Source organism: Convolutriloba macropyga, unplaced genomic scaffold (genome assembly GCF_964194025.1).
Source record: "Convolutriloba macropyga unplaced genomic scaffold, txConMacr16.3 SCAFFOLD_460, whole genome shotgun sequence".
NCBI classification, from domain to species: domain Eukaryota; kingdom Metazoa; phylum Xenacoelomorpha; order Acoela; family Convolutidae; genus Convolutriloba; species Convolutriloba macropyga.
Genome location: NW_027449311.1, coordinates 82,419 through 109,327, shown reverse-complemented (window position 1 = coordinate 109,327; position 26,909 = coordinate 82,419). Strand labels below are relative to the sequence as shown.

At 36.2% G+C, this 26,909-nt stretch overlaps 1 protein-coding gene across 18 annotated transcripts in view; it reads left to right on the top strand.

The window, feature by feature from the left end:
* Positions 1-23,927, top strand: part of LOC142354941 (uncharacterized) — a 38,454-nt gene extending 14,527 nt beyond the window's left edge. For 4 of the 18 annotated variants that reach the window (XM_075407269.1, XM_075407267.1, XM_075407264.1 and 1 more), the window contains 3 exons: positions 9,023-9,423; positions 10,143-11,544; positions 22,218-23,927. In XM_075407269.1, the coding sequence (XP_075263384.1) occupies positions 10,245-11,544; positions 22,218-23,791 (2,874 nt within the window). In that variant the 5' untranslated portion in view covers positions 9,023-9,423; positions 10,143-10,244 and the 3' untranslated portion in view covers positions 23,792-23,927. The other 14 variants (XM_075407271.1, XM_075407266.1, XM_075407273.1 and 11 more) reach the window with 10 other exon arrangements.
* The last annotated feature ends 2,982 nt before the right edge of the window (positions 23,928-26,909 follow it).

The following is a 26,909-nucleotide window of genomic DNA, read 5'->3' as shown; positions in this document are numbered from 1 at the left end:
CCCTCGATTGTTGGTTGGAATTCTATGTCCAATTGGGGTTCAGAATCTGACTCGAGATTCCAGATTGTGTCGGCCTTCAGCATCGGTTGTTTTAGTCCTCTTCGTTTATCTAAATGGAATTTTGTTATTTCATTGTATGATAGGTTTTTTGGTGATGTCCTGGATGTAATGTTTCATATTGGTGTGTTAGGTTTTCTGCCGAAGTGAGCTGTGAATGGTGCGATTTTTGTAGTTGTGTTATGTATGAGTTTTATTTCTTGGATTATTTCTGTGATTTTATCTGCAAGTGTGAATTTTGACCATTTGGGGTCGTTATTTAGGACTGAGAGACGGCGTTTTATTGTTTGTATTAGACGTTCTATCATTCCGTTAGCTCTGTGGTCTCCAGCTGGAGCTAGTATTAGTTTAATATTGTGATTGTTACAGAAAATTTCGAATTGCCTAGATTTGAATGCTTGGGCTTGGTCGCATCTTATATTTCTAGGTATTCCGTGGAATTTTATGTATTTTTCTAAATATTTTATTGCTGTGTCAGTGTCGCAGTTGTGGTATACTATTGCGTGTGGGTATCTTGAGAATCTATCTACCGAAGCTAATATATATGAATCATTATTTTGTTCGTCTAGTATGGGGCCAGCGAAATCCATTTGGATTTCTTCGTTTGGTTCGTGTAGTGGTGGTAGTTGTGCTAATTTTGATTTTGGGATTATTGGTTTTAAATTCTTACCTATTTTGATGCACGGTTGGCAATTCTGTGTAAGAGTTACTATCTCTCTATGGATTCTTGGGAACCATATCATGTTTGCTAAGTGCATCATTCCTGATTGGCCTGGGTGATTGCGGTGAATGGAGTTCATGATTAGTTTACGTAGTTGTGTAGGTATAAACATTTTCCCGTCATAGAGTATGCAGCCAGCTGTTGTCGTGCTCAGATCTCGTTTTAGGGAGTGCAAGTATCTGCTGAAGTGTTTGAGTGAGTCCCAGTTTTTATCTTCTATGATTTGTAGTAAATTTTTGCTATGTGGGTCGTTTCGTGTAGCTTCGGCGATGAAATTTTCTCCGAATACTCGATGTAGTTGTTTTAGGTAGTTGGGAGTGTTTTGGTAGTCTAGTTCTGGGATTGGGTTGAATTCCTCTTTTTCTTCTAATGGTTGGCGTCCTTGCCCAATGTTAGATGTTTCGTCTGTCTGTGTGGCAATTGTATTTGTTTCCAGTGGGTTTGTCATCATTTGTGTTTTCGTTGTGTTTGGTGCTCGGTATCGTTTTTTGATTGGGACTTGGAACGTTTCTACTTGTGGTTTGTTCCTTGTTGTAACGTGTATTTTGTTGCTAAATAAAGGGTTAATTGAGTTGTAAGATCTACTGAATAAAGATGTTGATAAAGGATTTGTAATAGGATGAATAGAAGATTTGTATAAATAATTTCTTTTAATTCGATTTGTATTTGTAGAATTTCGAGTCAATTTTGAATTAGTTGAATTGTTTAATGTGTTAGGAGGCAACTGATTTATAGCGTGCAAATGGCGAAAAGCGTTCTGTTTCTGTTTGCTTGGATTGGACTGGTTTGTGACGTCATTTAGTTCATTCTGTTTTCTAGCGATCTGATTGGTTAATTTTCTTTGCGCTGTCTGTAGTATATAATGTATTGCTTCTATGGTGTTTATTACATGATTTTCGTCGAAGTTTTCACCAGTTGGTTGTGTTATTGGATGGCGGCTTAAATAGTCCGCAAATCCCATGTTTTTCCCCGCGATGTGTTCGACTTTAAAGTGGAATGGTAGTAATCGGTCCACCCATCTAGTTAATCTACTCTGGTATGTTTTGTTGCCTCTATTGTTTTTCAGGGCGGAGAGTAGAGCTTGGTGGTCCGTTTGGAGAGTGAAATGTGATCCGTATAGATAGTACTTAAAGTGTTCGAGTGACCAAACTACGGCCAGTAGTTCTAGTTCGTTTATGCTATATCTTTGTTCATTTTTGTTAAGGAACCTGCTGGCGTATGCTATTGGTTGCCATATGTTGTTTTGTTTTTGTTCGAGGCACGCGCCTAAACCTTCTTTGCTGGCATCACATTTTACTCGTGTTTGGCAATTAATGTCGAAATGTTTTTGTTCGACGATTGTTTTGATTGCTTGTTTTATTTTGTTAAATGCACTGGTGTGTATTTCTTCCCATTCTAAATTTTTTGGTGTTTTATTTGTTGGTTTTGTTAATAGTGGTCTTAGCGGTGCGCTTAATGCTGCTAGGTTTGGTATGAATTTTACCAAGTGGTGTATGCTACCCATAAATGATCTTAGTTGTTTCAGCGTTTTTGGGTTCTCCAGTTGGATGATTGCGTCTGTTTTTCGTTTAGTTGGGGTAATGCCTTCCGAATTTATTTTGTATCCTAGCCAGGTAATCTCTGTTAGGCCAAATTCGCATTTGTGAAGGCTTATTGCAAGATTTTCTTGGTCTAGTCTTTTTAGTGCTTTGTCTATTTCGTTTTCATGATTTTCTAATGTTCCTTTTGTTATTATTATTATGTCATCAAGGAATGCATCTGTTGAGTCTAGTCCGTCTAGTGTCGTATCCATCATTTTTTGGAATGTTGCTGGTAGGTCTGTCAGGCCGTAGAAGCCATTTAGGAATCTGTAAGTGCCCGTAGCGTTGCCGCCTAGTATATTGAAATTGCAGTGTTTTTGTGTTTCGGGGTGTAGGGGGAGTTGGCTGTAAGCATATTTGAGATCTATTTTGCTAAAGTATAGCGTCCCATCTGTTGTTTTGAGTTCAGAAATTTTCATAGCTATTTTATCCATTAGGTGGTCTATGCTTTGCATTTGATATTTGTTTTTGTGTATTGCGTCGTTGAGTATTTTTGAGTCTAATGCGATTTTGATGGAATGATCTGCTTTGACAGTTATTACTACTGGGCTTATGAAATATTCGTCGGAACATGATGTTAGTTTTTTAATTTGTTTGTCTTCGATTAATTTTTTAAGTTCATTTTCTACTTTTTCTACTAGGTGTAGTGGGATTCGTCTACCTTTGTGTTGTGTTGGGTTGATTTCGCTTTTGAATGTTGATTTTGCTACATGATTTTGTGATCTACCTAGTCTTGTGCATAGGTGTGGGTACTTTTGAAATATCCATTTGGATATTCTTAAATGGGTGTTTGTTATGTTGAGTAAGTTTCTCTCACCTTCTTTTTGTTGTGTTCCCATTGTGAGTCGGAGGCCTAGTTTGTTCATGATGTCTCTTCCCATAATATTTATTGTATTGGTGTCTACCAATAGGATTGTGCAGTTTTTTGCAGTTGATGTTCCTGACGTTATGTCCACGTGGATTGTGCCGAGTATATTTATCTTGATGTTGTTGAAACATCTAAATTCGCCCAGGGATTTGTCCGGATGTTGGATCTTTGTCTTGTTATCTTCTAGTAGGTTTTTTGCCGTCTGGATGTTCATGAAACTCCTGGGGCTTCCTGTATCGGCTAACCAATAGGTTTGTTTTTTGTTGGTGTACGTTTTCAGCCAAAATTCCCCTCTTCTAGTCTTGTTGATGTCGCTGATTTTTTCATTTGTAAATTTAACTGAATGGATGAAGTTCGTTGTGTTTTGCCAGTCTTCCATCATTTCCCGTATGTAGCAAGTTGATTCTGGGTCGATTGTTTCTTCAGTTGAATTGTGTATGTCCTCCTGTTCTTCCTCATTTATGTTCCTCATTTTCTGTGATGTTTTTCTTTGAACCAGTTGGTTATTCTTTTGTTGTTGTTGGTAGCCCGAATATGCTTGTTGTCCGGGATAGTTTTGTTGTCTGCGTTGTTGTGGGTTGTATTGTGGACGTGGTGGCATCTCTGACTTGCACTGTTTTGCGAAGTGCCCTATTTACTTGCATATTCTGCAGATTTCGTTTTTTGCGGGGCAAACGTTTAAGTGGCCAGGGAGAAATTTGTTGCCACAGCGTCGGCAGTCTTGGATTTGTCCTGATTGTGGGGTTGGGAGTATGGGGACCCTGTTTTGTCGTTTTATGTACTGAATTTTCTCGAACCATGGGTTTGATTGTAGTGTATTTGTATAAGTGTTTCTCATTTTCTGTTGGCTTTCTTGTCCTCTTTCTCGTGCTAGTGCATATTGTAGTGTCTCTGATGGTGTTCATGCCTCTGATAATAAATTCATTTGGATTTGCTGGTTGTTCATTCCTTGTATGAATATGCTCTTGACAAGGCTTTCCTCCATGTGTTCCCAGTTGCAAACTGATGCGTGTTTTTTGATTCGTGAGTGGAATACTTCTAGTGATTCGCCTTCTTTTTGTCGGCATCGGAAGAATTGATATCTGTCAAATGTTTCGTTCCTTGTTTGTATGAATGATTCTCTGAGTTGTTCTACTAGTGCGTCCGTGGTGCATTTTTGAATGTCTGTGTGAGGGAATCTTTGGTGGAAAATGTTTGTTGCTTGTGTTCCTAGTGAGAGGTATATGTGGCTTTTTGTTTTGTTATCTGCTTCTTCCCATGGTATGTTATCTACTTGTGGTCCCTTGTCTTCTATGTCTTTGCATGAGTTTTGCCAATCGTTACTTCTTTTGACGTTTCTTTGTTCCCTTTGCCTTCTTTCGGCGGTTGTTTCATCAGGTAGTGCTGGTTCGTAGTGTGGCTCTGTTGGGTAATCAAGATCTTCATTTTCGGGTCTTGGTTGTAGTAGCTTGTCAACTTGTATATTTTCTTTTACCATGATTGCTAGTTGTACTGTAGCTAGCCATTTTTCCCATTCTATTTCGGGTTGGTGACCTTTGTCCCAAAAGAAATTTACTCCTAGTGGAGAACGAGCCATAGTTGACTGCGCCATGTTATATGCGAATTGCTTGTTAATGAAAAGAGCAAGAGTTAATCTTGAATTTCAACAACTAATCTCTGAACGCGTTAAGGCAGAACTGCAACGGAGTGCTTTCGCACTTGTTGGTCAAGACACAGTACCAGTTATACTGTGTGGTTAACAGTTAACAGAAATGTCGATCACAATCATCAATCTATGTACAATGCGCTGTCACCAATTGGTGAAGTGTTAACATGTAGAGAAGTACGCAAGACAACAAATGAGTTTGTTCTCCGGCTGGAGATTATACCATAAGATAAATATGTATATAGTTTAAGAGTGTTTATATTAATACTTGGTATACTTGGTTGCGTTTTGTGGATTCCTCCACCACAATTATTATTATTATTATTGTTATTATTATTATTATTATTATTATTATTATTATTATTATTATTATTATTATTATTATTATTATTATTATTTTTAGTATTATTATTATTATTATTATTATTATTATTATTACTATTATTATTATTATTATTATTATTATTATTATTATTATTATTATTATTATTATTATTATTATTATTATTATTATTATTATTATTATTATTATTATTATTATTATTATTATTATTATTATTATTATTATTATTATTATTATTATTATTATTATTATTATTATTATTATTATTATTATTATTATTATTATTATTATTATTATTATTATTATTATTATTATTATTATTATTATTATTATTATTATTATTATTATTATTATTATTATTATTATTATTATTATTATTATTATTATTATTATTATTATTATTATTATTATTATTATTATTATTATTATTATTATTATTATTATTATTATTGTTATTATTATTATTATTATTATTATTATTATTATTATTATTATTATTATTATTATTATTATTATTATTATTATTATTATTATTGTTATTATTATTTGGTAAATCAATGACAGATAGAGTATTAAAAGTATGGGATTGGAACATGGTTCCATCCTCTACAATGTGAGTTAAGGTATGTTTCAATTGATTCGTTTGTATTTGAATGCATGGGATAGGAATGTGAAAGCGTCTTTAACACCTGTTGTTCTGTTGGTGACGCAAGAGTTATCTGTTTCTGTAATTTTATCGAATTTAAACGGTTGGGTTTCCGTATTGAGATGCATATGGTTTTTACGGATTTGTTAGTTTCTAGTTTTTGTATAAAATCTGATTAGATACATTTTATCAAATTTATATTTATAGAAGCCAGTTTGAACCGTGAATGTAATGCAATACTTCAAGAATTTTCTAAATCAGGTAGTGATAATTTCCTATAGATTGTGTAACTGTAAAAACAAGACGTACAAGAATTCTCCAAAAAACGCTATGAAAACCAGATTAAAAGTGTGAGCACTTCTAATCTTCCTATGACCGATAGCTCGGTATCTACGACTGTGCGCAGGCTTGTTTTAATAAGGTGATTAAAACTTTCTATTTCTTGGCTAGTTTATGTCCGTTTTCTTCTCTTGAAAGAGTACCGTTTGTATTACGTCCAGGTGCAAGTCTTCAAGAAATTCAAAGGACGATTTAAAAAATTGATCTCGTACATCAGCAGTATAAACCTCGTCATGAACACCTCTCAATAATTCAAATAATGAATCTGATATGGACAGAATAGTGTGTCATAGATCTATCAGTAATTGTTTTATGAATAAAAAAGATTGTGCCTTTTTCAGCTGTTGGCCATAAATTTCTATTGAGTAGGAAAGAAAGGCTGTTCAGACAATTTGAGAATCTTTCTCTGATAGAGAGAAAGGGTTTTTGTTCTTTGTTAGAGTAATGAGTCTTTAGTTGTAATGAAGTGCCTAAAAGTATGTTTATTTGATCCATGTTGTAGATTTGTGAGATTTCAAGTGGCTTTAAATACTCTAACAGTCGTCCATTTTCTTGTCTTAGTGTGTTTTTATTTTTGTAATGAATCGTGTTTCGTTAGAGGTGCAATTCACTGGGCCTATATTTGTATGTTTCAGTGATTGCGGGGTTAATTTTGGGATTTTAGGATTTCTGGTGGATATTAGTTGTGAAAATGCGCCCAATAATTTTCAATCATGATTTGCCACATCAGAGTGTACTGCACCCGGGTGGAATGTCCCATTCCTAAAATCTTCCCATTTTGGTGTAAGAGTGGGGGTAAATTGCTGCAATGGGAAGACATTTGCAGAACTACGCCCCTGTCGAAAATTGCGATGTAGGAGCGGGCTGAAATTGACTCGCAATGGGAAGACGTCTAAGTAACTAACCCCTCGTCAAAATTGCAATATATAAGTGGGCTGTAATGGGTGCGAATGAGGATTTTTAACGAATTACCCCTCGTCAAAATTGTGAAACTGAAGTTGTCTGTAGTGGGCTGCAATGGCATGGTTTTTCAGGAATTACCCCAGGTCAAAATTCTGATGTTAATGTGGACTGCAATGGGAGGAATTTTAAGGAACTACACAACATGTCCAAAATTACAATGCGAGAGTGGGCTGCAATGGACTCGCAATGGGAAGACGTTTTGTAGAACTAACCGCTCGTCAAAATTGCAATATAAAAGTGGGCTGTTATGGGCTGCAATTGAGGATTTTCAACGAATTATCCCCTCGTCAAAACTGCGAATTAGAAGTTGGTTGTAGTGGGCTGCAATGGCAGGGTTTTAGAGGATTTACCCCTGGTCAAAATTCTGATGTAGAAGTGGACTGCAATGGGAGGACTTTTGTGCAACTAAACCATCTGGCAAAAACTGCGATGCTAGTGTGGGCTGCACTGGGCTTGCAGTGGGAAGATGTTTGAGGAATTACAGCCAGGGCCAAAATTGCGACGTAAAGGTGGGTTGTAATGGGCTGCAATGGGTGACTTTTAACAAAGCACCTCTGGCCAAAATTGTGATGTAAGACTGGGCCGCAATAGGCTTCAATGGGAGGCCTTTTGAAGAGTTATCCCTCTGGTCAAAACTGCGATCTAAGAATTGGCTGCAATAGGAGGTCTTTCGAGGAACTAACCTCTTGGCTAAAATTATGTAAGAGAAAGAAATTGATGCTATAGTGAGGGATTATTTGTTAAAAGGGGTAAATCATTTCACGAAGTCGGCTGCCAAGGGGGTTAAATTTATGTAAGATTGACGGGGTAGTTTGTTGAGAGGGGGTAAAAAGAAGTGATAACTGGGCTGTCAAAAGGGTTAAAATTATGTAAGAGTGGGGGGTAATTTGTTCAGAAGGGGTAAAATGATGATAGAATTGGGTTGCGAAGAAAGTAAAAGTTGTTATAAGTGAGGGAGTTATTTTTCAAAGGGGGTAAGAATTGGGCTGCCAAGGGCCTAAAATGGTGTAAGAGTGATCGGGTAATTTGTTAAGAGGGTGTAAAAAGATATAAAAAGTTGGCTGCCAAGGGAGAGCTGCCAAAATTGTGTAAGAGCGAGGAAAATTTGTTGAGAGGGGGCAAAGTGATGTAAGAATTGGGCTGAGACAGGGCTAAAATTGTGCAAGAGTGAGGGGTAATTTGTTCGAAGGGGTAAAGTATTTCACGAATAGGGCTGCCAAAGGGATTGAATTTATTTAAGATTGAGGGGGTAATTTGTTCAGAAGGGATAAAATGATGAAAGAATTGGACTGAGAAGTGGGTAAAAGTTTGTATGAGTGTGGGGGGTAATATGTTTAGAGCCTAGGTATTTGAAATGGATAGGTATTTTGAATTGCAAGAGTGAGGGGTAGTTTGTTCAGATGGGGTAAAATGATGAAAAATTGGGGGGTGAAAATTTGAAAGAGTGAGGGGATAATTTGTTCAGAGGGGGGGGGGAATAGTTTAAGAGTTGGGCTTTAAGATTTTTAGGAAAATGCAGCTCAAAGCTCGTACATCTTTTTGGACTGAAATGACTGCCAGGAGGAGGGGGTGAACTCATGTAAGAGCGCTTACATCATCTTACCCCCTTTGACAGACCAAAAAGATGCAAGAGTGGGGAGTTAATTTATTTTTACCCCTCACTCTTACACCATTTTACCCCCCCCCCCCCCCCAATCATTTTACCTTCTCGGCGGCCCATTGTAGACCAAAAAGATGTAAGAGTTTTGACATGCATTTTCCTTAAAAAATCCTCCATTGCAGCCTCACTTTACATCTTTAAGGCGGAAAAATTCGACCCGGGCGTTGATTTTACTACTATAGACTTTTTGAACCAATTAGGCGAGCCCAATCGATTAGGGAAGTGGTGCCGCTCTTAATCAATTCAACCCTAATTACCCCAACAAACGTCTGTCCCCAATTTGCCTCCGTCCGCCCTCCACAATTCCCCCATACTTTTCGTCAATGCAGTTAAAAAATAGAATGGCCCAAATATTACCTCCATCAAACTACACCCTCCTACCCTTTCTACCAAAGCGGATCCCTCGCTGTTCCCCTTCCATTTTGTCCACCTTGCTCAATTCGTATTATCTACAGCAATAACAACTTAGAACTGTTTATGGGCTATATTTCTCAACACACTTCTCATGCATTTACATTTGTTGTTGAACTATTGAGGTTATTATTATAAAACTGCGTCTATACTCATGGCTTGATTTGGTGCGCAGTTTTCACCTAAAGAGGTTGCTCGGAAGTTGATTTATTAATTTTTTGTTTGGAATTATACATACACACTAAATAAAGTTAAGGTAATTTTACCTTAAAAAACATCCTAACTCACCTCAACTGTTGAGGTAAATTTGCCTTTTTTAACTCACCTTAACTAAGACTAACTTAACCCGAACTTTACCTGAAAAGTCAAGGCTTACCTTAATTAAATAGCTTAACATTACCTTAAAAGTTCCCTTAACTTTCCCCGAATCAAGCCAGAACTAAGGTAGGTTAGGGCAAAGTTAGGCGAAATTTACCGCAACCGTACGGGTAATTATTTAAGGTGATTTTAAGGGAAGTTAGGGTAAGATTAAGGTCTTTGTTAAGGTAGTGAGGCATTAATTTTTCAGGTAAAGTTCACGTAAAGTGGCCGATAAAAACTACTGTGAGTTGTGTAGTACATCAATTTTTGCGACCCAAAGAGAAGTTTTGGAGGCATGTATGTTTTTGTTAATCAAACGTAAACATTTTGTTTGGCAATTTTGCTAAAAGTACACAACTGTACACAATGTACTGCAAATTGTTACAAAAAAGTTAATGTAATTTAAGGTAATTTTAGCTTAATAGGGTTAAAGTAAATTTATACCTGAACTCAATTTAAGGTAAAGAAAAGGTAAATTTCACCTTACCTTTAACTTAACAACAGTTTACCTTAACTCCGTTAATGTAAATTTACCTTAACTTTTTTTAGTGTGTAGCTTTAGATTACCGTGGACATGAATATATTTATTTTAAAATTATTAAAGGGAATATAAAAGCTATATTTGATATCTGGAAGTGATTATTTACATCAATGGCGGTCACAATGACATTCTTTAACAAACTTCTGGACTCAGAAGTGGTTCAAAACGTGAGAAAAATTTCACAGGGTGTCCCTCCGTCAGATCTGAATGCTTGTTCCACATCCCCGCCCACTCCAGTTGAACAAATTATGACCAAGACAGCCGAACAAAAAATAATGGAGCTCTACGACTCATGCCTCAACAGTGACTTGGATGTGAAGAGAAACAAAGCAAAAAGCGAAAAGGTGAAGTTTGATGACTTTGGATTCATTGAATTCGGGCGGGGGCAAAGCTCTTCGGGTGAGGACAGTGGTGAAATTGAAGAGATGCGATACAAAGAAGAGAAAAGGAGCCGAGTGATGAGACAAAAGTTGGCAAAACTGGAGAGAGAGGAGATGAAGAAGAAGGGAGAAGATATGGGTGCATTTGGGGGTAGTTTGAGCGCACGGATCAGAAAGAGCAAGCGATTCAGGCGTTGGAGCTACAAAGGCTTCCCAATTGGGTTCAGAGGGGAGCTGTATTCAGCGTTGGCATGTAGTGCCTATTTCAGCAGAATAGACGAAGCCAATCATATTTACGAGAGAGTGTTGGCTTTTGGGCGGAGCAGTGGTAGTAGCCATAATGACACCTTTATCAAACAGATAGATGCTGACATCCATAGGACTCTGAGAAAACACTCTTTCTTCTCTGAGAGGTACAACTCCAGACAGAGAGAACTCTTCAACATTCTTGTGGCTTATGCTGTATTCAACCAGAGTGTCGGATACTGCCAGGGTCTAAATCTTCTCGCTGCTATTCTCCTCATTTATCTCAAGCAAGAAGTTCCCACTTTCTGGGCTCTGCACTGGCTAGTGACGGAGTCTCTAAACTCTCACTCTGGTTTCCTCAAGCCAGGATTCCCAAAATATCAACGCTTCGAGGATCAATTCCGCATTGCCTTACGGATACTGTTGCCAGATGTTTACGAGAACTTAGAAATGCAACATATGCCTTACTCGGCTTTTCTGCCCAAATGGTTTTTCCTCATATTTCTGGAAGCACTACCATTCCCAGAGGCCATTCGGGCCTTTGACATATTCATGATGCGAGGACACATTGCTCTCATCCCATTTTCAATCGCCATCATGAAACACTACCGCAAACACCTGTCAAAATTGTCCATGGAGAATCTGGTCACGTTTCTTCTGGAGGCGGTTCCAGTTCTGGGAATGGACGACGAGGAGTTATTCAGAGACTTCAAAAAGGTATTCAAGAGAATGAAGAAAAGCAGTCTCTGTCTGCCACCTATGGACTACTCCCCAGAAGAGCCAGGTAAGACGGACAGACAAGAAGTCGGCTCACTTTAGTACTAATAACTAAGCAAGACAGGGGGTTGTAAAAAGACGTACCTATGTATAAGGATTACGTATAGCCTATTTTCATCAATTTTGCAAAGACGTACCTACAAAAGAGTGCGAGAAAAATAGAGCTCTCATCTTATCTTAATTACCCTAGGGGAAATGCGTCCAGTTGTGCATTTCTTTTGTTATAGCTAATCTTATCGCACACTTCATTAGGGCATAACTTTTTCAATTATCTTTTATTTGTTCGAAGAGAATGCCTATTATCAATTTTCTTTGAACCTCAGTCAGTTTTTACTAGAATTTACCCAATTTTGTGCAGATTTACCTAAATTTGTTCAATTTTACCAAATTTTGCTGCAAATTACACAACATTACAAAACATCAATCAAAATTGACCCAATCCAAACAAAAATACCCATTATGTCATTATACCCAATTATGTAAAAATTACTCTATTTTTGCCAAAAAAAAAATTTCGCCAAAAAATACACAATTCAGGCGATAAAATACCCAATTCATTCCAAACAATACCCAATTGCAGCCTAAAACACCCAATTCCTGCCAGAAAAAATAGTTCTTGGCAAAATTCCCAAATTTTACCAAATATTGCCGAATTGTGGCCGGCCAAAAATTACCCAATTAGTAGCACAAAATGCCCAATTATTGCAAAAATTAGCCAGTTTTTTATTAAAATTTGTAAAACAAATTCTCGCCAAAAAATCAAAATTAGTACAAAAGTTATCTAAATTCATCCCAATAATCCCAAAATTTTGGAATTTTACAATCTTAAATAATTTTCTTTTCTCTTTCCAAATGACAAAACTTCTTTGCTTGATTAAACTATAAGTCACTGACACAAAGACAACAAAGAATCGTCAAAATTACATAAAAGTCACGCCAAAATTGGGCTGTATTATCGTCTCAATTACGTCAAAGTACGTCATGATTACGTCTTAATAGCGTCACGATTACGTTACAGTGTCGTCATAATTACGTCGCAGTCATACTTAATTCATAATATTTTCACAATTATGTAATAATCAATCTAGAAATTCGTTTTTCGTATCTTTACATAATTCACAGGCGCTCTCTTATCTTAAGAAGCATGGTGATTGTAGCACTCTCAGGGAAAGAAGTTGCTCGTTTTCGTCGAGATATCTGTAAGATCAATTTGTCTCGTCCAACACCACGGCAAGCAAATATCTGGTCAAACTGTGTTTGAAATCTTCTATTCACATGTGGCCAAATGCAAGCTATCCGTTTTCATTTCTATCAGTTCATGTTTAGTGTGATTGCATAAACAAAGAAAAATTGTACTTCAATTGAAGCATAGCGAGCTTAGCGTACTAGAGGATGAATTAACCAATTATTGTTGGCTCGATACGCGACTTGATTAAATCCATTTCATATATTTGTTCCAAGAGATCATTGTGAACTGTTGTTGTTAAAATTGTCAATTTGCAGCCTCCTGACATACTATGTGTTTGTGTGCCGGCTGCGATCTTTTATCTGATGGCTGGGTGAACTATTGCATATCAGTTTCATCGTTTCTACCACGAGTGTAGATTCTTTGTTTGTATCTTATATCTCCTTCGCGGAAAGAAAAACTTTGGACAGCTGACGGGAAGCACTATGGGGGAGTATTATATTAAAATCCAGAAGACTTCAAGACTAATCCTTTCTCAGAGTATAACATCAACAGATGAATAACATTGGTCTTTTTTAATGTTTGAATCTTGAGATGAGCATTTTTCGTGTTTTTTGCTCCTTTCGCTCTGCAAATTCTTTCAAATATTCTCCAATGCCAACCAATGGATAATTTTTGGTTCTAAGTTTTTTCTGTATTTGTCTTCCCCCTCCTTCGCTTTTCCCACTGTCTTAAACTTCAACAACGGTGTACTCCAACACGGAGATAATCTCTTTGATCAGTATTCTATTACCACCTCTTCAACCCTTCTTTATATCTTTCAATAACACTGGTTTTCCTTCCTGATAAAAGGACAATAGTGAAAGTTATATCTCATTTTCTCGAACATTTTATTTCAATAAGCGCCGAAGCTATTGACCAAAGAACCTCCAATCTTCTTCCACTTTATTTGACCACTCTGCGTCTGAGTTCTACACTGTGGACGAGCGCTCTGCAAGTAATCCATTTCAAACTGCTCAAAAAGGCTTCTTCAGTTCTTTTTTGGGCATAATCTGAATTTTCCTTTTGAAACCCATTTCGTATACAGTCCCGTTGATATTTGCATAGCCATTAAAAGTGGGTATAACTGACACGCATCAAAAGACGAACACAATCTCGAACTCTCTAATCTTCGTTCCTCCAATCTTCTCAGTAAATGTAGCAATACTCTTTAATCAAATTTAGGTGATATTAACAGGCATTGAAAGCCATCCCCGGGATTGTCTTGCAGTGATTCTACAGGTCCTGTCTCAGTGTCGTTAATATTTTTGAGCAGGCTTCGGCTTCTAATTCTACCGGAATCTCCGCCATCCTTGTCAAGGGCTTCTGCTTCACAATTGAAAAATCTTTCATTCACTGCACTGGAACTTCATTTCGAGCGAGCCAGTATATTTCTTCAAGTTGTGACAGAAAACTTTGCTTTTTCTTTCTCACTTTTGCTGCTCTTTTCTTCGATATCGGCTCAAGGCTGGACACAAAATCTGGAGTTAATTTGTTCGCATCTGGGTTACAAAGGAAAATTGTATTTCCAGGTAGGTTGGACGAAATCGACGTAATCATTGGAACATGTTTTCCGATCCACTCTGTGTACCTGAGGGTGAAATCAAGCACTATGATTTAGTCGAAATTGAACACAATTAAGTCAGAAAAAAAGCTTCAGTTCTGCAGGAACAAAAATATTGACGCCTTCCAGTAAAGCAAAAACAGTCTCTGCATCTTGAAAGGCTGCTGAGGTATACTTGTGCTGTGTTGTCAAGCAGCATTTCCTCATATTAAACAACAAATTCTTTAATCTATCAAAAAAATGCTCATATAAGTAACAGCGTAGATTAGAGGAACTTGTCGATGTCTGCTTTGCGAGAGATAGAATTCTCATATTCGAGTAAAAATGTTGTCTGTGCTCCCTTTAATCAGGAACGACTAGTATGTTCAGCATAGATTTAAGGTTGATCGGAGGGTAAAATGTAGTAAACTTTTACTTTAGTCAACTTTTCAAGAATAGGAAGCTCATCTTTATGTACTCCTGGAAAGCTTTCGACATCTTTTCTTTTTACTGCGAGGAAAATCACTTCCTACTTAAGGTAATTTGTTGTACCTCATCGATTCGAAGTATTTCCATGTAATCCATTTAATCGTAAGCGCAGCGCTTCCTTATAATTGGAACCCAATGCATTCAACACGCACAAGTTATCTGGATAATGCTTCTGTTCGCAATCGGAAACAAAATAACTAAGTGTAGGGTTTCTGACACAGGCTGAAAGAGCAGATTTTTCAATGCATCCAAGGGGAACACCACTCATTAGGAAAAATGATGAATTCTGGAACACATTACTTTTATTTTGCGCCTATATTATGGACAGTAAAGTTAAGTAAAAATTTTTCTACTCTGACCTTTGATTCTATAAAAACTAGATGTGATCCAAAGGCTCAAAAAATGGGATTCAAAAATACGGGGTGGTTATCTGCTGCGTAATAGTAGCAAATATTTGCAAGTTATTTAAATTTTCAGATACGAAACCGTTTGAAATGTTTTTCGCAGCTGAACTGGGTAAATTGTTCCGAACGAAATCCAATTTCTCGATCACCGTTTCATGGCTGAGTTCATTACTTAAAAATATGTGCTTTTCGTCTGGACAATTCAAGCTCCGAGTCTCGTAAAAATTGCCTGAATGTTTCGAATTCATTGTGAAGAGCAGTAGAGTCTACGCTTATAGATAAATCAACGTCTTTGTAGGGAACTGCAACGGAATATTGGTGACTGTTTTGCTTGTGTTGAATGATTTAATTATATATAAAGACCAATGAAATCTATAGAACGCTGCAAGCAAACATTTTCCTGAGAATCAGCGGCAGGTTCTTGTGTAGAAGCAATAAGACGCTGTATTTCCTCATCGTCGGGAAATGACTTTGTGCAATAGGAGCAGACTCTTAAGCGGAGCGTCCGATATCTGCTCAGTTAAGACTTCCAAATAATCTTAGTGCTTTAAGAACACTGTTCATTTATATCAGAGTTTCTTGTTTTTTTTCTCAGAAAATTATGATATAAAATATTTTAGGAAGTAAGACGAGAACAAAGAAAAATTATAGAATTGAATGTCGCAATGAAACTTTTTGTCAGTTTTTGCACCGAAATTGTACTAAATTGCATCAGAAACTGAAAAAGATTTCAGATTAATTATGACATAATTGTGGCAAAATTATGACGTAATAATGACGATAAAAGTCATTAGTGAGAATATTGGAATGAATTTAGACAAATTTCGTTTTAAAACATTGGTTGATTTTTGGAGGACTTGTATAATTTTTGTTTAAAATTGGGTAATTTTCCCAAAAATTGGTTATATTGTGGCGAGAACTGAGTGTTTTTGAGACAAAATTGGGTTTTGTTTTGCCACGAATTTGGTATTTTTTGAGATGAATCGGGTATTCTTAGGCAAGAGTTGGGTAATTTAATGTCCATTATATATCGTACTAAGTGATATAAAATAGAGCTATCTTTTTTTTATTTGTTTTAAATCTGAATTAATTAATCTTAACTAAGTCTAAATTAAAATAGCTGCAAATTTAAATTTTTAAGCTACCAAATTAATTTATAAATCAAAACGAACATTCTTTTTCCCTTTGAATAAAAGGGCCTGCATTCTCTTGATGAGTTACAAACTCCTTGTGGACAAAGTTTTTCCGTCGTGCATTTTTTTACGTGCTGAACCCCGTTTGTGTCTTCCAAATCTTTCTGTTCTTTGGTTATTTGAGTAAGTTTTTGACGTTCGCGGTAATCTCATCCCAATTGGATGTATTATTAATTAACTTACGAGGGAATTGTACTTTAGTTGAAACCTTAAACCATCTTGAAATTTATTAGAGTATCAAAAAAGCGTTATGTATATGTTCCTTTACAGTAATTGCAATTTCTTAGGTAAATTTTTTAAAACATTTTTTGTCAAATTGTTTGTCTCGGAGTTGAACTTATTGAAAAATCAATTGCATTCAAGTGGAAATTAAACAGTAGAATAGAATAACTTGAATATTTATTGCTACATTCAATCAAAGCCCAACTGAGTTGTTCAAGTTTATCAAAATTTTTAGTCAGTAACTTTTATTAGTATGTGAATAGCCTACATAATCTGAAACTCAACTTGAACTATGTGAATAGCCTACTTAATCTGAAACTCAACTTGAACTGTCTCCACAATCGCTATATCAGTATTGGCACGTATGTACCCCTTACGAAATCCATTACAATTTTTCACCAGATTCCTTACGATTGGTTTGTGACGAATTCATTTGTTGGTATAGAATATTTGCCAAAAAAATTCACGTGGTTAACAAATTTATACGCAAAAAAGTGACAATATCAAATTTGTTTCTAGGCACATCGTTATCCACTGTCTTTCAGAGATGCAATTTTGACATGTAAATCTGATACGTGACTGGACACGTGAATAGACATGTGATCATGATACGTGAATAGAATAATAATTAGATCCCGAAAAACCACCAAACAAAGATTGAAATTTGCAGCTTTGGTCTTTTTAAACTGACATCAGTGGGTATTGAAGCAAAAAGCTCTTCAGCAGTAAATTATTGTGACTGTGTCTTTTTTCTGTAACTCGTTTTAGCCATTCCAAAGTTAAGTAAATTCAAAATTTTTGAAATTGGAATGAGAAATGCGTTTCGTATGCTCAAAACATTTTCTTTTTTAGAGTCAGCTTCTTTTTAGTGGCTTGAATGAAGCCCAGCCTTGTTTTGATAATGCTATTAGTGAGGCCATTTGGGAAACAAACTATTTTTTACGTTTATTTTGGAATATGCAAAAAATTGAGTAATTTTCTGACCCCGCCTTTGCAAATGAAACTTGCTAGCATATTAAAGCGCTGTGACCAACTAGAGTGAGCGGTTTTCCTAATTCCGAGTTGTAGATCGAGTTGTAGTCGAGCAAATTGTGATTGTTTCAAATTGGAATCGTTTTGAGCGAAGCCAATTGTTGATTAGCAAAGCTGAACGAATTGTCGTTGAGGCCATTTACGTATCAATTAACACAATATCGCTAAAACCAACGGTCAGTAATATGTATTCTTCTAGTAAATGCTCAAAAAAATTTTAAAGAAAAATTTCATTTATTCAGAAGGATCATTTCCTCTGCCGAAAAAAAAACAGTCGACCTCTTTCACTTTAATAAACTTTAAAAACTAAACCTCACAAACTTTTCGTTTCTTAATAGGATCAACCGAACACAATGTTTAGTAAATGTTAATGTCTTACAGGTTATACGGTCATGCATGGCAGTTTTACCTGCACATAATGTTTGATGTCGTCTTTATAACGCAATCAAGCAGTTCACAATACTTTTCTCAGAAAAGCAACAACATTTGTGAAAAAAGAATAAATATAAGAAAGAGCTTTTTAGTGTTTAGGTTATGTCAATGCCAACAAATATCAACAGTAAACTCCTCTGAATTTTTCATTCATATGGGAACTTTATCGAATACCAGTATCCTCAAAAATCCATAAACTACATGAGCAAATGCAAACGTTCTCACTTTCTATTGCAACCCGGGACGAGGTTTCACGCTTAATCCACCCCTAATTAGCGGGGATTAGGGGGGTAATGCGCATTTGACTCCTATTTATTGGGAAAATAGTGTAAGAGGGTGATTTTAAAAAATTACACCGTGTTTACAATCTTTTCTCCACTTTTTTACACTCATTGCAATGAGTGTAATTTAGGGTTGATTGATTAAAAAAATTGCATTCTTACATAATGACCATTATATTCAAATTAAAACTTCAAATACAAGCATCATTTAGCACAGTGGTTAATGTGCACAAAGTGAAGGTATCATGTTCGACACTGGGATGATGGGGGATCAAACCTCAGTTCCTACTTCCACTTCCATTTTTTAAAATTACACTCTGATAATTACACTCTTGCACCCTTAATTAAGCGGAGAAAGAGGGGTGTAATTTTTTTATTTTTGCAATCTTTACACTCTTTTCCCTTCTTTTTGGGGAAAATCCTCGGCCCGGGAGTATAAATATTTTCGTTAAATTTTGAAAGTTGAGGAAGATTGATACTACATAGTGTTGCTTAGCGTTCCAGTAGTGCAACTATAACAGCAACAGAAGCATGAACTCTAAAGAAAACGATTTAAGATATGGATGTACGAAGCAATCATAAGATCACACTTGTTTCTTACCAATCATACAAAGATTGTAAATGGTTCTTACTTGTCATGCAAAGATCATATCATTTATTGTTCCGACCCCTCTTGAGGGGGGAGGAACTATATTCTCAAATAGATTTTTTTGTTCAGACAATTTTGGCCGATGGATATAATAATCGTAGACAGTTGTGAGTGGTGTCATTAGAAAGACCGTCCAACGTAGAATTCGGAATTAAAAAGATTTTTTCAATTTTCGCTATTTATAGGGAGTTATCGAGGTATAAAGTTTTAAAGTTTTGTGAATATTAGATGTAATTCAGCTGTTTTATTCACATTATTGACCAATTTTTAGTCAACTTTGACCAAAATTTCGTCAATTTTGCCAAAAAATGTTAAAATTGTTAACTGTAATGTTATATATTTTATCTCTAAATATAGAGGAGGGTGGTTGAATTGTTCGATCCGAGTTTTTTGGCAAAAATTTATGCTAAATTTTTCCAAAAATCAGACTTTTTTCTTCAAAAATGGGACCAAATTTTCTTTTTTAGCCCACTTGCTCTAAATTTGCTGGACCTAGACACCTTAAAACTGCGGCATTATTTATTTTTGACAATTGCATTATTTATTTTTGCCAAACTGAAAAATTGTGTATAGAATTGATCTATTTTGCAACCATTTCAACATTTGAGTGTTTTTTTAGACGCGCAGAAACATCTGAGCTGATTTGGATCTCACTATGGATCCTTATGATAAATTTTTTTTTGTATTTAAATGGGGCGCGACACTTTTTCGCTATGTAAATGTTTCTATGTAAATACGGACACGAATTTCAAATCGGTGCTCAATTAATGGTAGGTACCATTTACTAAAAACGAGACCCAACGAGATTACCTTATGGTTTCAGAGTTAAGCTTAAGGTCTTTACGGCTCTGACAAATTGTTTTCCTAAATATTGTATGGACTTCTTTCGTTTTGCTTTCATTTCTTATACTTTTTGTAGGCCAATGACTTAGTATCCCCAATCAGAGAATCAGTTAGCTTTAAGAAGGTATAAAAGAAACCAGACTTTTTTCTGTTGTTATCTAATGTCTGTTATGATTTTGAATATAATTGTTTTGAGAAAATATCGGTTAATTTTTGAACTTTGCGACTATTCTATTTTATTTCTCTCAACTGCAACGTAGTCTCAGTAAAAACAGGTGGAGATCAATTTCCCGTGAGTTATAAATTAAAGTCGGTAACGCTTTTATTTTCAACTAATGGTTTTTTTTATTTTGGTGCTACGCATTTTCAGTTTTCATTTATTTTTGATCATAATTGGATATTTTAGGATTTCATTTTGTTTACTTGACATATTATCACATTATTGAAAAGTCTAAATAAAAAAAGACATTGTAGGGAAAATGAAAAATGTTGGAAAAGGCGTATCTGGATATGTTAAATATTCTTGTTGAATAGTTTTAGCATTTTGTGCTGAGACACAGTTATCTCGCAATATTTTGTGGGTTTTTGATTTTGTCTAAGTTTGTCATTTCTTTTCGTTGTTGTGCACTTTATACCCGATAGCGATAGATCCTAATGGCTTCCCCAAGACGTATAACTTAACCTAGTTAAAGATTTATTTCAATTTATAGCTATTTGTTTTAATCAGTTTCAATTTAATTTAAAAACAATATTTTCATCTGTCTTCTTTTTGCTTATATTTTTGTCGACATAAAACTCAATCTCACTCAATAGAAGTCTCATTTACTTTTGCTGATTCAAACACTTTCTGGCTCTTGGTTATACGTTGACTGATTGCTTCGACCATTTATTTTCATAAAAAGTTTTCGAGACTTCAATACTGTTCAATTTTTGAGTTTCTTTTTGTTGTCATGTCTAAGTAGTCTTTTTTATAAAGAAGACTCGATGACTGATGTTAAGATGAAAGTAAAATGATGATTTACAGTTCTTGCAGGTAACATCTTACAATTATAGTGCCTTGAACAATGTAAAATTGTTTGAAGTTTTGGCTTCTTTATATATTCGTTTTTTGTGGGTTATTAACTTAGTCTAATTATTAGTAGGCCCAATTGGCTCCCTGAGGTGTTGACACATAATCCATCCCTTTTTGTTGTTATCATAAGTCTGTTATGGCTTTTGAAAATGTTTGTTTTCAAAAATAAATTTGTGTTTTTGAGCTTCTTTTTTATTTTTTTTTAGTCGATTTGTCGATCAGTCCCTGTAAACACAGGTCACAACCCGTTTCTACTGAGCTATAATTTGATCTTTATAACGGTTTTAGCTTCAAACATTTGTTTCTCGGCTTTGCTACTACTGTTACTACGAGATTTCATAAAATGTTAGATTTTTATATGTTTGTACATTTCAAAGGATTTTTGGTTTTTTTTAATTATAACAATAATCGTTGATCCCACTGATTCTGAATTTTTGCGCAATCGAACATTGGCTAATGACATGTCTCAATTGCTTCTTATGTAAATATAAATGAACATTTTAATGATTTCAGTTGATATCTAATGACATTAATAACTGTGAAATTAAATGTTTTTAAAAATGGAAAAGTATTTCTGAACTTCGCGCCTATTTGCTCCTTTTTCCAACCTGTTAACCAGTCGCACCGGGGACTCATGCTTTTTCTAATGAAGTATGGGTTAAATTGTTTTGTTTTGGTTTTTAGCTGAAGCGAGTTTGATTTTGTTATGATTTTTTTTATTATAGACATCGAGTTTTGGTTGTAAATAATGTTTGTTGTTTGATTTTTATTTTGTCCTTTCTAGTAGTCCTTTTATCAACAACTTTCATCGGCCCCCTAGCGTGGCATTATCGTATTTCATCGGTTGCTTTTCAACGATGTGTATGTTTTTGAAAGTTCTCCATCTCTTCATCATTTGGTAGCCAATTAAATCAAGAATGTGGATGAGCGGGGTCGGAACATTATGTGCGTACGCACATTACCGAGCCTCCTTGTTATTATTCAATGGAACATACAAAACATTCTATTATCATACTGAGTTATGTTTATTCCCGGCTAAGTATGCAGAATCTAACAAAAGTTGTCAAGCAAAATAGTTCAATTCTTGCTAGATAAGTAATCTCGGGTCACTCGTTTGCAAGTATTCTGCAGTCCAATAATTGCATTTAATTCTAATTAGTGAGGGGGATTAACATAAGATATACTAAACAGTGCATGTTGTGTATATGAGAAAGTAGATCTATTTGAACCCTTTGATTCGTTAGTTTATGCAAACTGATTAAGAGACAATCAAGATAATTTTGTTTGTGGCATAGGTACGCCCGAGAGCTTCTACAGCAGAAGCGTGTTGGAGCAACTTTTGCCAAAGGAAACAACAAGCACCTCTGATCAATTTGTAGACGCCAGTGGCAGTGAAGAGGAAGATACAACTGTCGCTGGACCAGAAATCACAGACGAGGCAAAAGAACGCGCGTCAGGTGAAGAGAGCGCGGATATTACATCCTTAATCCCAGCAGTTCCAACCATACAAGTCAGTGACCACAACAACCAATCGATCTCTTTTGATCACACCATTCAAACGGACCAAAGACGCTCTGCCAACCCTAGCGATACCAGTCAAGTCACTGCCCATCAAACCAGTGGGCAAGGTTGCAAGCCTGATTGCCAGAATGCTTTGGAGGCAACTAAGCGATCAATCGAGCGAGCATTTAGACAGAGCTTGCAAGAGAGGGCTTCCCCTATAGCTGAGCTGTCAACTGTACTCAGACATGCACTCGCATCCCCCAAACCACAATCTATCAAGCCAGGGTTCAGCATTCTATCTGTGAGAAACAGTGAACAGCACACCGTGGGCGATGAGAATGAAAGGGGAGGAGTCTTTGGGGAGAAAGGCACTAGTACATGTAGTGATGACGTTATGCAGGAGTCGCAAGCAGAGATAAATAGGAGGAGTGTTCGCTATCATAGAGATGGGAGTGCTAGCGACACTTCTCTCGAATCAGACCAACCAGTGGACTTGTTCTCTTCTGTGCATGAACTGCTGATTGAAGACCAAAAGGAGAGACACGAGGAAAAAAAGACTGGAGCAGGCACCTCATCAGAAACCACGATGACACAGCAAACCCCATTGTTTATTGATGTTGATGCCGAAGGAAGCACAGCCAAGAGGTCCAAGAGCCAGCTGATTTCCAGCCTATCATTGCCCAAACAGATTTGCACCCGGTCCATGAGTGAGACGAGTCTCAAAATTACTCAAATCCATGCCCTACTGTCACAGACTCTGGACTACACCAACACATCCTCAACCACCCCCTCTTCACCTTTTCGGGTTTGGGCCAAAATAGAACAGGCTACTTCTCATTCTCAACAAGCTAGGTCCAGTACAAGCACACCTGAGCCACAATCAACAACATCACCCTCCACTTTGCACGCTACGCATTATGTTGTCAATCTGGAGAAGGCATCTTTCAATTCAAACCTGATTAGCTTCTTGATCAAGAGAACAGCAGACAATAATTCTACTGCTGCTGCTGGTGGTCGGTGGAGTCAAGTGTGTGCTGTGAATAGATTCCTACTTTCATCAGCTCAGCGCAGCTTCAGTTGTGTGAATTCGTCTAACCTTAACTTGCCACTATCCCTGTCCCACCTTGTCAACCATTCTGATCACATCAACTCCCTCAAACGATTCAATACTTGTCACGTCACTCAACTAATTCGATCACAACAAGCTCACTTAGCAAAACTAACGCCTCTTCAACTAAACTCTCCGGCAACCAACTCAGCTTTAAAATATGCCAGCACTTCTGTAACTACTTACCACGAGTCAGCTAACACAGAAACGGAAGAAAACACAGGCAGAACAGATTCCAACTCAAACACACATTTGTGACTGCTCTCATCTGACACCAACTGATATCACATCTATTAAATCAGAATACTCATATTTTTGAATGCAAAGTGTACACTTATTCATATCTAAATTTTCTTATGACTCTACCTGAATTAAAGGAGCAATGAATAGTTTACTTTTCGAACCAGGTCGAATCAGTCTCAATTTTAGCAAAGCTATACTCAAAGAACCCAGAAGAGCAAAATGAACACTCAAGGGTCCCGAGGAGAGTTTAAAATTATGCCCCTGGAAACACAAATGAACGCACGAAAGTCTGAACATAAGCAGTTTTGAAGGTACCAACGCCTGGAAATAAGTAAGCTTCAACGCACGTCTGGACATAGGTAAATTTTACAACACGAAAGTCCAAACAGACAAATTTGAGAGCACAGAAATTTTCTGAACTCCAAAAAGGCAAAAACAGTTGACTCATGTTTCATTCTGCGCTCATACTCGATCTTTTTCTCAAGTGAAAACTTTCTCCGTAGCAAACCTCAATTCACTTGAGTGCAAAAATGTCAGACGCAGAAATGGTCGCTTCTAAGTCTGTATGAAATTCATGTACAATCGCCAACAATCAATTTTAATAACAAAAAAATCAAAAGTTTTCAGAATTTTCGTTGTCATTCCTATAAACTTAATAAGTTTTCGTTTCGTCACTAATTCACAGATTTAATTTTCACTAAAATATAGGCTTAAAATTTTTTTTTTCGAAAGGTTTTTCAACAGCACGTTTTTTTGTTTTTGTATGATTCAGTCTAATTTTGATAATTGTGAGCAAGTTTTTCAAGTGATTGAGCTTGATCTGCTACACAGCGCAAAGTGTCCAAAGTGAGATGCTCTAAATGGAGTTTCTTGTATTTCGAGACACAAATTGAGAAAGTATTGGAATTATGACGCTACCTGATGGACACAAGATGTTAGCGAGAAGCTGTTGCTTCTTGTATTTTTCATTTCAACTTAAACATTTCATTGTTTTGCGACCGTAAAGAGTTTACCCCCACAGTGATAGATTTCTGTGTTCCAATTTTGCTTATTTTTTCAACAAACCGAAACCTTCAGGCTGCAAGGATTCTCTCTTCAATACCATGCCGAACAATTTGACCCTTTTGACCACTGGTATGCTTCACTTATGCGTTGACTCAATATGATCAAATTATCGGTGTGGCATAGCTTTGCTCTATATGTACTGTGAGTTTCAATATGATTTGTTTTTTTTCCACAAAGTCATAAAATGATGTTTTTGACAACTGTTTCAGAGAATTTTGCACTGCAGTTGGCAAGGCTTTTTGGTCTGCAGTTTTCTGCTTACTTATATCGTTTTGAGGTTTTCTTGGTAGTGCTTTCAGTAACTAGGAGCTTATTTTGTCTGGCCTTGGACTTCATTCCCTGTTACTTCTCAAGGTTTTTTGAAACTTTTTTGTAAACTTCTTGAATTTTTTAAGATTGTTTCCAATAAGAAATTAGATTTTCTAAAGTGGTAAACTACACTTTAGTAGTATTTCGATAAAAAAATTTCTGTTTAATTCACTTCGATTTTTTAAGTCGGATACTTGGGTGGGTACAAAGAAGAGCTTTTGTACATTCTTGTTGCATGTTCATTGAAAATTTTTTGAAATCAACCTTCGTTTTTAAAACAAATTCTGTCTTGAAATTTCATTGAAGGGTCGCTGCAAAGACCTCGCCTTAAAGCGTTTAAGCTGTCAAGGTGCTTAAAATCAAAATAATCGCACAAATATGGATCAAGCATTCTATGGGTGTTGTTTTGAGAAGACTAATAGGTTCGATCAACGCAGTTCAATCGTTCACAGTTTCCTTCGCCCCTTTGTTGCTACTATTGTTAGGCTTGATCAGGGTTGGGGAAGAGGAGTAAAAATAAATGAATAAAACTTCTGAGCGCTCTTTTTTGTGTCGCTTGCTGTTTGAAATGAGGACCAGTAATTTGGTTAAGCCACCAAGCGATTTCATATAGAAATAGTGGCCTAATTCAGGACTCGTACAGCCCCGACGTTGTTGCAATGTTTATTCCGTTTGATGTCATTGTCATTCCAAAGAACTTAACAGTTTTCACCCCTTAAAATTTCCACTAATATACAGGCTTATACTTGTTTTTTCGGAGCTTGATATGTGATACAGTGCAATGTCTCCAAGTTGGGAAACAATATCTTGAGTTTCTGTTATTTTTGGGACAAAAAACAGGATAATCATAGAGTTGGAGCCAGGTGGTTCACCTGAGGGATACTATATGTTAGCGACAAAAAGTTGCTCCTAGTACTTTTGGTTTAAACGCAAAAGTTTCATTGCTTTGCAACAGAAGTGAATTTAACGTAATTCGATATTAAACCAAAGTCTTCAGACAGCATGGATCTTTTTTTCAATATCAAGCCAAACAAGTCTGTCCGCTTATTGACCATGGGCTTTCTTCACTTATGCGCTGTAACAAGATGAGATTATCAGTTGTGCATTGCTTCGATCTATATGCACTATGTCTTTCAATAAAAATTTTGTTTTGTTCACAAAATCCTAAGATAAAATTTTTGACAAAAGTTTTTCAGGATTTTGCAGGTCAGTTGGCAAGGCGAATTGGTTTGCAGTTTTCTGCCTTATTTCTGTCTGTTTGAAGTTTTGGGAGCGTAGTAGCTTGCAATTTTGTTTCCAAATACATGCGACATGAGAGTTGTTGACTGATTTTGAAAATATCGGGAAATAAATTTTTGATGCCCCTTGCTAGGTCTTCCAGTAATTGAGAGCTATCCTGTCTGTACCAAAACTTGATTTCTCGATGCTCCTCAAGGTTCTGTGAAATGTATTCGGCAATTTCTTCTGACTTTGTTTACAGATCCGTTTCCAACCGAATTTTTGTGTTCTCATTTTTTCACTCGTTTTGTCTGGCCCAGAACTTAATTTCCTGATGCAACTTAAGGTTTCATGAAACGTTTGAGGGGATTTCTTCACTTTTATAAAACCTTTTCCAATAAAACTTTAGATTTTCTCATTCGAATCGATAAAAAAATTGCCTCTTCATTATCGTCTTTTAGTAAATTTGTAAACCTCACACATTTTATTTTCAGTAACAACAACACAGTCAGCTTCTTTAAATAGGAGCGTTCTCTGACTT